This window comes from Magnolia sinica, chromosome 1 (genome assembly GCF_029962835.1).
Source record: "Magnolia sinica isolate HGM2019 chromosome 1, MsV1, whole genome shotgun sequence".
Lineage (NCBI taxonomy): Eukaryota > Viridiplantae > Streptophyta > Magnoliopsida > Magnoliales > Magnoliaceae > Magnolia > Magnolia sinica.
In genome coordinates, this window is record NC_080573.1 from 94038930 (window position 1) to 94052670 (window position 13741).

At 38.6% G+C, this 13741-nt stretch overlaps 1 protein-coding gene and 1 long non-coding RNA gene across 2 annotated transcripts; both read right to left on the minus strand.

The window, feature by feature from the left end:
* Nucleotides 1-556: 556 nt before the first annotated feature.
* LOC131252715 (uncharacterized) lies at nucleotides 557-1243 on the minus strand. Its single transcript, XR_009174664.1, has 2 exons — nucleotides 1153-1243; nucleotides 557-1064 (listed from the first exon to the last, which is right to left on the minus strand). It is a non-coding gene; the product is annotated as an uncharacterized LOC131252715 (long non-coding RNA).
* A 5670-nt stretch (nucleotides 1244-6913) lies between these two features.
* On the minus strand, nucleotides 6914-9236 carry LOC131247802 (DNA-directed RNA polymerase V subunit 1-like). The gene is made up of 2 exons (XM_058247746.1): nucleotides 9177-9236; nucleotides 6914-7510 (listed from the first exon to the last, which is right to left on the minus strand). Exons 1-2 carry the CDS (start codon nucleotides 9234-9236, stop codon nucleotides 6914-6916), a joined length of 657 nt encoding a protein of 218 aa, XP_058103729.1.
* Between the last annotated feature and the right edge of the window lie 4505 nt (nucleotides 9237-13741).

Consider the following 13741-nt stretch of genomic DNA (forward strand, 5'->3'; position numbering starts at 1 on the left):
GGATAAAAACTGTAGCTAAATGCATATGGCTACGCTTAAAGTCCGTCGCACGACCGTAGCCATTGCTGCCGTAGCCATAGGTCTAAAAGTTATGGCTATGGATTAAATCCGTAGCCATATAAATAATGGATACGGATTAAATCCGTAGCCATTGCCTTTGTAACGCTAAGGTATCTACAGCTACAGATAGTTTAAAAGTTGATTGAGAACCGTAGCAATAGGCTTAAATCAGCAACAACTACGGTTTTCAAATAAAAGGCTACGGTTAATATCCGTAGCTATTTAAACTATAGGTACGGATAAAATCCATAGCAATATTTTTCGTAATTCAAAATTATATATAGCTACGGATTATATCTGTTACTAAAAGTAGAATGAGAACCATAACAAAAGGCTGAAATTAGCAAAATGCCTATTGTTAATAAAATATTTAAATAATCATGGCAGCTCTTACCATCATACTACACCCTGATAACTCATATAAGCTAATATAGATAAATACTTCATGGCTAAATCATTCATTCATTCAATCAAACACAATCACTCATTCATTCAATCATATACGATCATTCATTTCCATTCACATAAGTACAATGCCAACATAGTAGTTATATGTTTATTTAAAGTTCTCATTAACAACAAGATCTAATGCCTTCTCACAGCCAAATAGCTTCTCAACAATCGCAAGCGAAAACTCCATGGATGTGCATCTACTGGTTATTAATTTGCCATCAACTAACACCCTATTCACAGCTTCGCTTTGATCCAAAAGCTTATTGCACATGGTTAAAAATCAATTTCATCATACAAAATGGAAGAAATTGCATGTTATGACATTATACGTAAGAGGCTGAAAATGTGTTTGTGTGTGTTTTGGAGATTGAGCTGAAAATGCAATGGACCCACTTGAACAATGGACACTGAGAGGATTGTGCCTCTGAGGCCAACCCCAACAGATGCGATCGCCATGATAGCCGGGCTAGCGAGAATCCTCACAACCAATCCGTATGCAGCGAGTTTAGTCCCACAAGTTATGATTCTTGGCTGCAAGGCCATGAATAGTCCTAAAAATTTGAAAATTTCAAATGCAGTTCAAGTCAATTCAAAACACTTGAAAAATAACAATCATGATAAGCATATCAATGATCTGACCGAGACTGAACATGGCCATCCCAAGACCTACATTCGATAAGATCGTGATAGAATTTTCCATGATTTGAGGCTTCTTAACACCCCGTCTACAATAAGAAAGATGTTGAAGAAAATCAGATTCACATGGAAAGAGCAGCACATCTAAAATTCAAATCTCAATTGGAAAAAAAAGAAAACTATAATTCCAAATACCCACTTCCAGTTTATGAAGAAAGACTAAAGATCATATTGAAATCCATCGCTCTCCTCGAGGACCTGAAATTCCAAACTCCCAACCTCAAAGTTAAGAAAAAAGAGCAAAAGAACAAAGCTGAATTCCAATCTCTCTATGAAAATCTGTAAAACTCTTCACCAACTGTTCTATACAACAGCAACTGTTCAACTAAACCCTTCATACCCCAACAACTGTTCCACACACTTCAAAAATCTACTACCGTTGTTCTATAAACAACAGCATTAAGATATATTTAAACAACAACTGTCAGTTTGGAACAACAACTTCCATTGTCCCATTGTTCCTTAAAAAATCTGCAAAAGGATTTTCAATGGTATTTAATGTATAGAAAATCTGCTACCATTGTTGTGTGGAAAAGGCTTTTTGAAGGAGCAATGGTAGCTAACATTTGGCAAAAGGATTGTCAGCTATACAACAATGGAACAATCCTTTATGAAATTTCACAAACAACCAAGTGCTTCTCTCATTATACACATACAATTATAAAGTAGACATGATTCCTTGAGAGAATTCATAGAGGACAATGGCCACATATTAGACGTAGATTCCTTGATGTCTTCCAAGGAGATGGCCTGTATTTCAACCAAACCAATCTGTGTGAGATCCACAACCCAAACACTATAAAAATATGTACATCACAATAAAGGAAAGAAACTTCAAAACTCAAATGGAAAAAGATGATTTAAGATAGTGAGATTACCAATGCATACAATAGAGATGGTTTAAAGGAGGAAAAGGTCTCCAATCAAATAGATTTTGGATTTCTAATTGTGGATGGATTTCTAATGTGTGGATACAGGGTATTTTATATTTCTAGTCTTGGGACACGAGCAAAATACTACCATGTACATCCATTGCCATAGTGTGCATGAATGCTTGGTTATGTATCCCTAAATTCAAGAACAAACAGGATAGAGGTCCCCTGCAAAGCCCCAAATCTATACTTACATTCTGTTTGATGAAAATAAAGTATAATGGATTAATTTAAAAATGAAACATTTTATATCAATAAAAAAAAAGTATGACCAATAGCCAATTGAAACCAAAATCTGATAAAAGAATGCCAACATAAATCAATAAAGATGCATAAAATGAGCAACACCCTGCCACCTTCCCTCATGACCAAAACATAGTGCTATCAGTGAGCACCTACCTTGAAGCAACTCTACATGAAGTTGTATGTGCCAACCTGACACATGGTGCACATCCAAGCTATGCATCACATGGGCCTTGCTTGTTGCCTCATCAGCGAAGCCACACATATGGAAACACAAGATGGTTTAGTCCACATTCAAAATACATGTGAGGTAACTTTATGGTTGGGACTGCCTGATGCCCAGCTCGAATGCCTCACACATATCAATGTAGTCCTAGCACTTGGATCGCACATCAAATAGCTAGCAGAGATGTACATGTAAACCTACCAAGGCTAACAAAATTACACAGGTTTGAAAGTAAGACATACATAAACCACAGGTTGGTGGATGAGGTGACTCACAAGGAGATGGATTTATACAAGACTGCCTTGTCAAATAGTTATGTGCCCCATGGCCCAGTCAACGTAGGTTTAACACGCTGTCTCAAATCATCTAATAAGTCATACGTTTTTGCCTTATCATAAGACACAACCCGTAATGGCTCAAAGTAAAGTGCATGATCAGTAAGAGTTAATCGACTTGCAATTGACATAGATTCAACTTATCACGAAGTGAAAATTTTAGCAAGCATTTGGACAAACCATTGCCTAAATTTCAAATAACTAGCTCAATTGAGAAGAAAGGAAATAACCAAATTGAAGTTACCTTCCTTAGAATCCATAATGAGGCATAAATCAAAATATAGTTCCTCTCCTTTCAAGTCCAACTTGAAAGTAAAGCCCTAATACTCAATATCCTTAGTTTGTCAGCAGACAAATACAAGGATTCACCAAGGTCTGGTTGGAAGTAGCAGAAATTCAATCCTGTGTAGCCTATACGACATAACTAGCTTTATTCTTAGTTTGTCAACACCATTTCTGCATAGTTTCCAGGAAAATTGAGGATAGTTTGTCCTTTAAAGAAAGGTGGGATAACAAATCTTGGGCAGCGATTCATTACAGTAAATCCAGGCATATGTTTTTTTGCACGCATGGATCATATCCGCCACATGTACCACAATAGATGTGACAATGTACCACATGTGCCACTGTCAACCTTCAACTGCCTACATGTGCCACATTTAACTTTCAACCATCCCACATGTGCCAATGTGCACATGTGACACTAGTGATTCACAAGTGGCCAACATGTGCCAACTTGCCAATGCACACATGCGCCAGATGTGCCAAATGTTCCTTCCCTGTCCAGGGTGTTTTGAAAAACAAAATGCAAGACAAGTTTTCTTATCTTTTTCTTTTTTCTTCTTCTCTTAACCATCTGTTTGAATTAAGGAGTCCCATTTGATTGATATCACTGACAACCCAACTTGATTAGTGGTATAGCTAACTTTGAGTCAACACATGCAAATACATCATGTCTGCCCTTATCTACGAACACCCATTCGATCCTCTAGGCTCAAAAAAACTAGTCAGCCTAGTATCTTTTAAAAAAAATAAGGTTAGAATAGAGGTAGTTTGCAGAACAGCCCACTACAAGGTGCTTACTAAACATATACAAGCCACTAGTTTCACTTTTCTAGCTACCACTATTTCTAATTTATCTTTGACAAATGCTACCACCACATTTGTCTTTGCTCTCCGCAGAATATCAATTCTCATAACAACTTTCATCTCCACTGAGCCATTGGCAATTGGTACCAAAATCTGTAAGAAAGTGGCAACTGTTCAGAACACAGCAAATCTGTGAATCCATTAAATTGCAAGTACAAAGAGATGACATATGAGTAGCAGCTGCAGATGAAATCATAGTTCTAAAATTTGCCAAATCAACCCAAAATTCAGTTAAGTAACTCGACTCAGCAAAATTTCTAGCCAAGTCATCAGGAAACCTAGTAGTAGGAGCAACTTAATGCGACTCGCTGTGGCTCTTTGTTTGGTTTTATAAAAAAATAATAAGCAAAGAGAAAGAATTGAAGCCCATCTTCCCTTTAACTAAGTAGAACTCCTAACCAGCAAAGCATACATCCTCAATTGTTGTTACACATTATGTTTTATACTACTTATGCTATATGAATTTATTTTACATATTTATTAAATTGTCTAATAATAATTTATAAAGAATGCCAAGGAGGTCGAGACTTATTTCAGTTTCAATTGCATGAAGGTTACAAGCTGGATGTGCATGTGCAAGAACAATGTCACATCAATCATTAAAAAGCTGCTCCATTAAATCATGTTCTATCGATCATCCCACTTCAAACTTGCTTCCTTTAGAATTGAGTTTTAACCACATTGTTGAATACATAATGAAGCTAACAGAATTTTCATCTTTAGATTCCTTCAAGATGCTCATAAGGTAGAACAGAAGAAATGCACTGTGTCATGTTATTACCAATTGACTGACACCAAGCAGATCACCACCATAAAAGTAGATCAAAAGTCATAATTATGCTTGCGGAAGCCCTGTTCAATCAAGAAGATGATAGTTTTCCATGTTTCCTATTATTGTCAAGCGATTTTGGACCGAATGCTAGCCCATTAGTTACTTTCTCCAATGGTGTTGCATATTTACTCTATATGTTGTAATATGCTAGCCCATTGGTGTTCTTTTTAATAAAATTCTCTTTACTTATCAATGAAATACAAATTTATGTATGTATGAACATATGTGCCTTACGTATTTGAGATAACTGAGATATTAGCACCTAGCACTGGATACTTGATGATTCATACAACAATGAAGCACTTTAGCATTTGCAAAAAACAAAATGAGAAGCGAAATTCTGCATACATTTACTAGTTTGCATTGGAACAAATAACCAACCAATTAAAAATCACGTGGAGAATCCACAAATTTCATTAGTGCTATATTATGTCGGTGTATGTGGTAATCTGTAAACCAGGATTTTCAAAATGAGCAATCAATCATTTCGTCTTAGAGTTAACAGGATTAAGTGCCTCAAAAGTCAACTAAGACGCCATATATAATCTCAAAACAGAGTGAGAGAACTAAAGATGAGAGGAAGGGCCTTACGGCTGGACAAATAAATCAGAAAAGAAGCCTAAATGACAATAGCCAGCAAACTCTTACCACTGCAAACCAGATGTTGAAAATCTGAAGAAAAAACTACTTAAAAAGCTACCAAACCTGAACATCCAGCAGTATCTCCAACCATTCAGCAAAAACAATAAATCCCTCTGAAAAATTCTTCAAAAAATGAATAGAATAAGAATTTTCAGCAATGTCTTAACCAGACAGTAGACAAATCAGCAAGGGCTTCAACAACATATTAAAGAGGCTTCAAATCTAGCAAATCTGCCAGCCTGCAAATCTGCTAGCCTGAATGTACCTCTGAGAAGTCAAAGCCCGAATGTACTTCTAAGAATTGTAAGGCCATACACCAACATATGCGAGCAAATCTGTCAGCTTGCAAGCAAAAATAAACTCAAAAATTACAACAGCTTCAAAAAAATGGAAAAAAATATGATAAAACTCATCCTTATTTATTATAGCCTACATGCCAAATATCATACAGAGTAACTAGAAAAAACATGCAGACTAGCAATATGTTGAACAATAGAGTACCAAATTAGTTCAGGATTAGAAAAGGAACAAGCCAAATATCATTACATTTCTTGATTGTGCTTCCATTTTATAGCTGAGATTGTTACATGAGAGTAAAATGTTTGCCTATTAGTTTTTCCTCCAATTCCTGATTGCTGGTTTTTTTTTTGGCTATTTATTTTATCATCTTATATATCCTTATTTATTAAATTCAGCAGGGACCCACTTCAGTATATGTGTGTCATGGTAGAGCATGGAATTGAATTCTCAAAAGTTTTAAACTTTGAATTTATTTTCCTCTTTGCAGGTTCTGATGAACCTAACAAATGAGAATCTTGATGGCTGTCAGCAAATTGCTGATTGCAGAGGACTGGACACAATGGCTGCCTTGATCATTGGTCACTTCCCATTGTTTAGCGCATGCCTATCTACAAATAATCAAATTAAAGAGAGCAACTCATTCTCTAAAATTGAATGCAATGATCCTGATAATCAGAATGACAAACATCTCGCAGATCAAGAACTTCGGTCCATTTATTAAAACTTGTTTTCAATACTTAATACTGAAATAGGCCTTTTAAAGTGATTTTTCCTAATTCAGATGATTTGATAAATTAAAAAAAAAAAACTGTTTAAACATATGGAAGCCAACTGCTTAGCCATATGGTCGAACCGCTCCCAAATTGGGCTGTGCATTCATCAGAGGGATGATGAATATATACAGTAGTTAAAAGGGGCAAACAAGAGGTTAACAACATTTGGGGAAGGGCAGATGGCAGAAAATATATACATATGACCAATGCGCAGTAAAAAACCCACTACACAAACTCATTGTTCTATCTTCCCAAGGGCATTGGATCTATAGCTACTGTGTTTGTTGCTGGTTCGTGCCCTCTGAGCGGCGCTTTTTAAAATACTTTTGGTTGAAGGCTTCAGCACCATCAGGGTACTTCTCCTTGACATAGTTCTCCAGGCATTTGAGATAAGAGAAATCCGCTCTAAAACCGTTTGTGGAGACAACAAAAAAGCACCTGGTACCTTGGTATTTGTCGTGCTTACCAACCGTGACATAGTTAATCTTTTCACCCATTTTTGTCGCTTTGTCAGGATGGTGTTGAAAAACATTATCGAGTACCCAGGACTGATCTTCATCCGATAGCCAATCACTGTCATTGTAGCTGGAATTATGTAGAATTCGTTTTGTCGACAGCGAAATTGGTTCAACATCATTAAGAATTTTCTCTTCCTCACATGTGAATAGATCCAAGCGTCTTCCAGTGGTAGTGAGAATCCCATTAGCATTTTGACCATCAGGCCCCACAGGTGCAGGTGACTGGGTAGAATGACTTCTCTGGTTTCTTTGGTCACCCACACTTGAAGAACCCCATCTAAGAGCTCTAGTCGGTCGATTTGACCAATTGTGTGCTCTATTTTCTTTCCAACTGCTGCCATCTGAAGACTTCTGAATAGGGAAGAACTCCAAACACGAGATCTTGTTGGTTGATTCAACTCATCTTGTCCTTTGTCTTCATCCAACCACCAATGTCTGAAGATCTCTCCGTATGGGTACCCTTTGGGCTTTGACTACCCCAGACAGAATTAGATTGACCATGCATCTTGTCCTTATCCCAAACATGTGGTTTGGCAGATGAATCATTTGGTTGGTTCCAACAATTTACATCTTGGGATTTAGCATCTTTAACCCTCTCATTTCCTGCATCATTTGATTTCCAACCTCCCTAGGGAGTAGATTGATCAGATTGAATGGGCTGCTTCTTTTGCACTTCCATTATATTCCAAGAATTAAATCCAGGACACTCCTCTGCTGTTGGTCTTTTAGATTCACTTACCTGTGTTTCCTTTTTATTACTATTCTAGCCACCCCATGCATTAGACTGATCTGACTATGTCTGGTGCTTTTTCGCATCTCCCATACTATTACTGTCCCAGCCACCGTGAGCATTAGGTTGATCTACTGCGTCTGGTGCATCATTTCCGCATCTCCCACACTATTACCGCCCCAGCCACCCCATGCATTAGACTGATCCGATTGCGTATGGTGCTTCTTTTTCGCATCTTCGATACTAGGTTATCACTAAAATTGTCTTTCAGGGTAAGCTTGATTTCAAGAAGTTTTTCTTGAACTCTATTTTTGGTGGGTTGAATATTATATATCTCACCACGTTCATTTGGTGCGTAATGAATGCACTGGTGCTGAAGCCAAGGAAATTCTATGGATAGACTTGGCTGTGGACCGAAAAGTAAGGAAATAATGTTATTCCCAATAGTAATGGTACAATTAGAAATTACCATTGTATGTCTACTTTGGTCAGTCCAGAAATTGTTGCCGATAATAACATCGTGCTTCATGACATTATGTTGCCAAAAATCATAAAAGTATTCCTTGTTTCCAAGGTGAAACTTTACGTTTTGGGCAAACATAGATGTTTGACTTCAAGCATCAGAAAGTTCCTGTGCAAATAAGAGAAACTAATGAAGTCGATTACAAGCTAAACACCCGAGATGGTCTTACCATAAGACTATTAAGGCCAAATAGCTTGAGAGCTGGACCTTCAAGAAGATTCTAGCAAGATCTTTTCGATGAAGATTTAAGTAATCCAAATTGAGAAGAAGAATGAAGCAATCTCATCAATTGAGAATGCAAGAATTACAATTACCCTTAAATGAAGATTTAAGGATAACAAAATCCAAACTTGAAAAAGATTGGGAAACATGTGACCATATAACTCAGTTGTTAACACAGCAATTACATATGTCACTAGTGTGCTAGAATATCCATTAGATTATGGATATGAAATACCTAGCATTGAAAATTCAATTGAATCAATTGAAGCTGAACTACCAGTTCCCAGTCAAAAAATTGAAGAACAATTGGTTGAAGCAATAACATATCATGGTCGACACTCTCCAAGAAACAGTTATAACAAAAGGAGACAACCAGCCAAAGTGTTTGATAGCTATACCAATAGTTATCAAAAATAAAAACTTTGGGAAAGAAGAATGAAATCTCATCAAGATCATGAGCCCAACATAGGCAATATTGATCAAGAGATAAGACTAGATTCAGTTTAGACTAAACCAGTCAATGACAAAGGAGTCTATCTTACATGCAACAAGCTAGCCACTGCAGCAGCAAAAATTTCTGCTTGGGAAAATGTAATGGACATAGCAATTGGTTCGCATTACAATGAATGGGAGAGTGATAGAAAACTATCTTATCTTAAAAGCAGCTTATTAGGGAATGCCAAAGTAGCCTGGTGAGTGTTTAAATTATCAACAAAATATGATCGTTTTGTTGCAGCATTTAAAGCAGCCAATGGTGGAGGATCCCTATTTGGAGCCTTTCTCGGGCAAGAGATTTGTGGTTTCACAAATCAAGAAAGAGAAAATGATAAAAACAAGCAAAAAGCATGGCAAATGCTATAAAAGCTTGAAATCTGTTCAATGTCGCAATTCGAAGAATATGCAGAGACATTTAGCAGAATATTCTGAATCTATGGAGATACAGAAAATAGGGAAATCCCGAGGTTGTTCTTCACTAAGCTCCCTGGAGGATGGGGTCTGTTCTGGTGGGCAATTATCCACATTATTTCCTCTTGAAAAAATCAGTGAATCTGTCGCTGGAATTCCTAAAGCTCCCTAAAGCCCCATTATGGCATGGGAATGCGAAAGGGTTGTTAAACACTTCTAGAGAAGATTTTCTTGCCTACGTTAGAAAAGGAAAAAAAAGACAAGAAAATCATATCGATGGGAAAAATTAAGGATTAAAGTGTAAAAGGGATAGATGAGTGTGACTGAGGGTCGATTGTGACCATATCCAAGCCTCAGAAAGTCCAAAAGTATTTGTGAAGAAATCACTAGAGTTATTCAAGTGCTTGGCAACTTTTTATCAGATACCACTAGGTTTTTCAAAAGCTGAGTCTTACCAAGTTGAGTTGAATTCTACTTGCAAAGTAGTTGAATAAGTGTAGACTTGTAATTAACATTCATTGGAAATTTCACTGTAGAAGTTCTAACAGTTTGGAGAAGAAACTTCAAAGAGTAAGAGAGCTCAATAATAATTCATAGACAGAGATTTGTGAAGAAATCAAGTACAGTCCTAAACATCACCTTGTTCCTTCAAAAGCTGATTTCCTGGCATTTTCGTTTCTTTAACTGAATTGTGTAACTTTAACGATCGAAATCGAATTAAGCGTGAACATTATTTGCTGAATGGTCTCTTGCTACCCATGTCTCAAAAATAATAAGAAAACCTTTAAATTAATTAGAAACACATTTAAATTGTTTGGGGAATTTTATAGAAAACTAAGAAACTATGATAATGTATTAATTTAAAGTTTCACTATCATGTCAGATGTTTTTCTTGAGTTTCACAGTTGTTTCGCTCATGTTTAACTTACTCTTAAGAAACGTCTCACAAGAGGTTTGCTTATGTTGCCGATAAAGGAAAAAAAAAAAGAAACGAAAAGAAAAAGAAGTCTGAAATGAGTTTCTCTTATGTTTTACAAATGCATCACAAGTGTTTCAAAGAAATTTTGAAGTGCAAAATTATTACTTTTTCAAAATTGCCTTTCACAAACGTTCCCCAAGGGACCGTAGCTATTATACCATTCTTTGTAGCCCCCTCCGCGTTCGTACGTCTGACGGTCTTGTCAAGGGCTTTGTGGGGTCTATCGTGATGCATTTGATATAGCCACTCCGTCCATTAATTTTGTAATTTTTTATAAGGAATGACACCAACATCTAGGCAAATTGAAGGTTCAATTGAACCACACCATCAATCAATGGTAAGTATTAATCTCCATTGTTTCCTACCGTGTGGTCCACTTGAGCATTCGATCTACTTCATTTTTTGGACTCTTGCCCTGAAATTCTCTTTTAAAATAGATAGACATATTAGATGGAGCATACACATTTTAATGGGCCCCATAGAGTCCCTTATGGGGCTATCACAGGCTAATTGAATGTTTAGAAGTGATCCCTTTTAGCTATAGTTTACGGATCTTTTAGCTACGATTTTAAGCCATAACAAATTAGCTACGGTCTATATCCGTAGCTAAAAACTAGTATAGTCCGTAGCCTTTAATCATTTTTTTGGTAGTGATTAAAAGCACACCCAATGCTAGGGGCAGAACCCTCGGACCCATCACATGAAACCAGGGGCATGGAAACAGGGCCATCCGAAGAGGAATTAGGACCAGGAGTGCCTATTACAAGTCACCCAGGCAGGAGAGGGGAGGCACCCATCCCCACCAACAGTCAAGGGGAAACAACCCCACCAACAACTCAACAGCATAAGGGGTAGGAGTAGCCCATCCATTGGGTCAACAAAGGGAAATGGCCTTCCCTTGACTGGATGGACATTAGAATCCCACCACAATGTGGACCCATGGTCATCAGGACAGATGACCCACAGGTATAAATAGAATAAAGCAATAGGATCGAAAGGGGAAAAGAACCAGTGTGAGACTCGTATCCTAGCCTGTACCATTCCATAGGCTTCCACGGTCCTCCCGATCAAATTTTGGTAACCCACGACACGTAGATAGCAATTGCACGCATCCTTGAGTTACATCCTATCAATCTGAGTTGGCTTGACCCGAGACTTGTTCTAGTGAGACTGCGCCGTCGCCATGGTTCCGACACCACGTCTCCCACGCCAATGCGATACCCAGGCCATGAGACGTGGGCCTGCGTTCATTTTGAGGAAATGCCGCACGTTGCAATCCCAAGAGAACATATGAAATCAATTAATCAATCATGTCAAAGTACAACACCCATCCCCAAGTACAACCAACCCCTTCCCTAAAGTCAACTCTCTCTCTCTCTACCCATCACTCACTCACCCATCAGACCCCATCACTCACCCATCGCTCTCTCTCTTATAACCTCTCTCTCATCTCTCTCTCCCTCATTCTCCAAGCAACTGTCCATGGCTTCCTTGAGAGAACTTGGTGTGGCCCACCTTCCTACCACCCAATCCCACCATCCAAAGTCCATCTCAACCATTAAAGTCCACCCCTTGGAGCTCTAGATCATGTTAGTGGAAGGAGGAGTCCAAGATTCAACGGTGGGTGTTTTCTAGGATTCGAATTGCGATTTATTACTTGGATTTGATGATTTTAGGGCCCACTTGAGGTGGGACCCATGTGATGTATGGTTTGTATCTCCTAGTGGGGTCCCTCCATCACCATCTGATCTCTCTCATCTTCTCTCTTTCTCCTTCTCTCCCTTTTTCTCATTTTCTTTTTTAATGTTGATGATGTTTGTGGCCCACCCGATGACGTGTCGGGGGCCAAGCTGCCCAAGGCATGGACAAGGCCCACCTTGATGTATTTATTCTATGTCCACTCTGTCCATCTATCCAGGACGATGGATCCACTGCAATGTATGAATTTTACACACTGTCCGTGGACAACGGGTCCCAGCAGCTATTTAACTGATGTATCGACGTCAGCAAGTGGGGTCTGATCGTCCATCTATGTGGACCCCACCTCCTGCTGCTGTTGTTCAGCGTTAACAAGGTCTGTGGGTCATCATAAGGTATGTGGTATATCTGAACCGTTCGTCCAGATTGGACGCTAGATGCTGGATGGAAAAACACAAATATCTGCTGATCTAAAAACTATGGTGAGCCACACCACATGGCCACCTTGATGTACATACCTTGCATCCACACCGTCCAACTGGACGGTGCCGGGTGAAGTGCACCATGATGTATATGTCTTGCATCCAGGTTGTCCGTCCAGGACGCTAGATGCTAGCATGCAAAATAAATAAATAAAATAATATAAAATGATATTATAGTATATATATATATATATGGTATATTTATAACATGTATATCTGGTGGCCCCATGTGGGACCACCTGCTTTTGAAATGGATTGGTTGGCGTGCGCTGACAGTAGCTACATTGTTGTTGTCATGACGTCAACAAGTTCTATGGATCCCACTTGTATTGACGTCAGTAGGTTCTGTGGGACCCCACCATGTTGTTTGCATTTCATCCACATTGTCCACATATCCGGATGGTGCTGGACAATGTTTGGACGGTGCTGATTTACATAGACAATGTTTGGATGGTGCTAATCTACATAGACAATGTTTGGATGGTGTTAATCTACATAAACAATGTTTGGATGGTGTTAATTTATATAGGCAATGTTTGAATGGTGCTGATTTACATGGGAAATGTTTGGATGGTGTTGATTTACCTGGATAATGTTTGGATAGTGTTGATCATCATTAGTGGGCCATGTGCCCCATGGAATGATAGTGTACAGTGATACACAAGTTACACCTATAACTATTGAAATGATATTTAGTGTGGTCAGGGCCCATTTGAGGCCTATTGGTGCGGCCCATCCATGAGGCCCATCATGATGTATTTTTGGCCCATGTGCGGGGCTCACCTGTTTGTATTTTTGGCCCATGAGATGGGGCCCACCTATTTTGTATTTGAAGCCCATATGATGGGGCCCACCTGCTTGAATCTGAGGCCCATGGGTAAGGCCCATTGTAATGTATTCGAGGCCTATGGGCAAGGCCCATTGTGATGTATTCGAGGCTTATGGGCAAGGCCCATTGTGATGTATTCGTGGCCTATGGGCAAGGCCCATTGTGATATGTATTAAGCCCATGGCGCGTGGCCCATTTGATGTATTCGAGGCC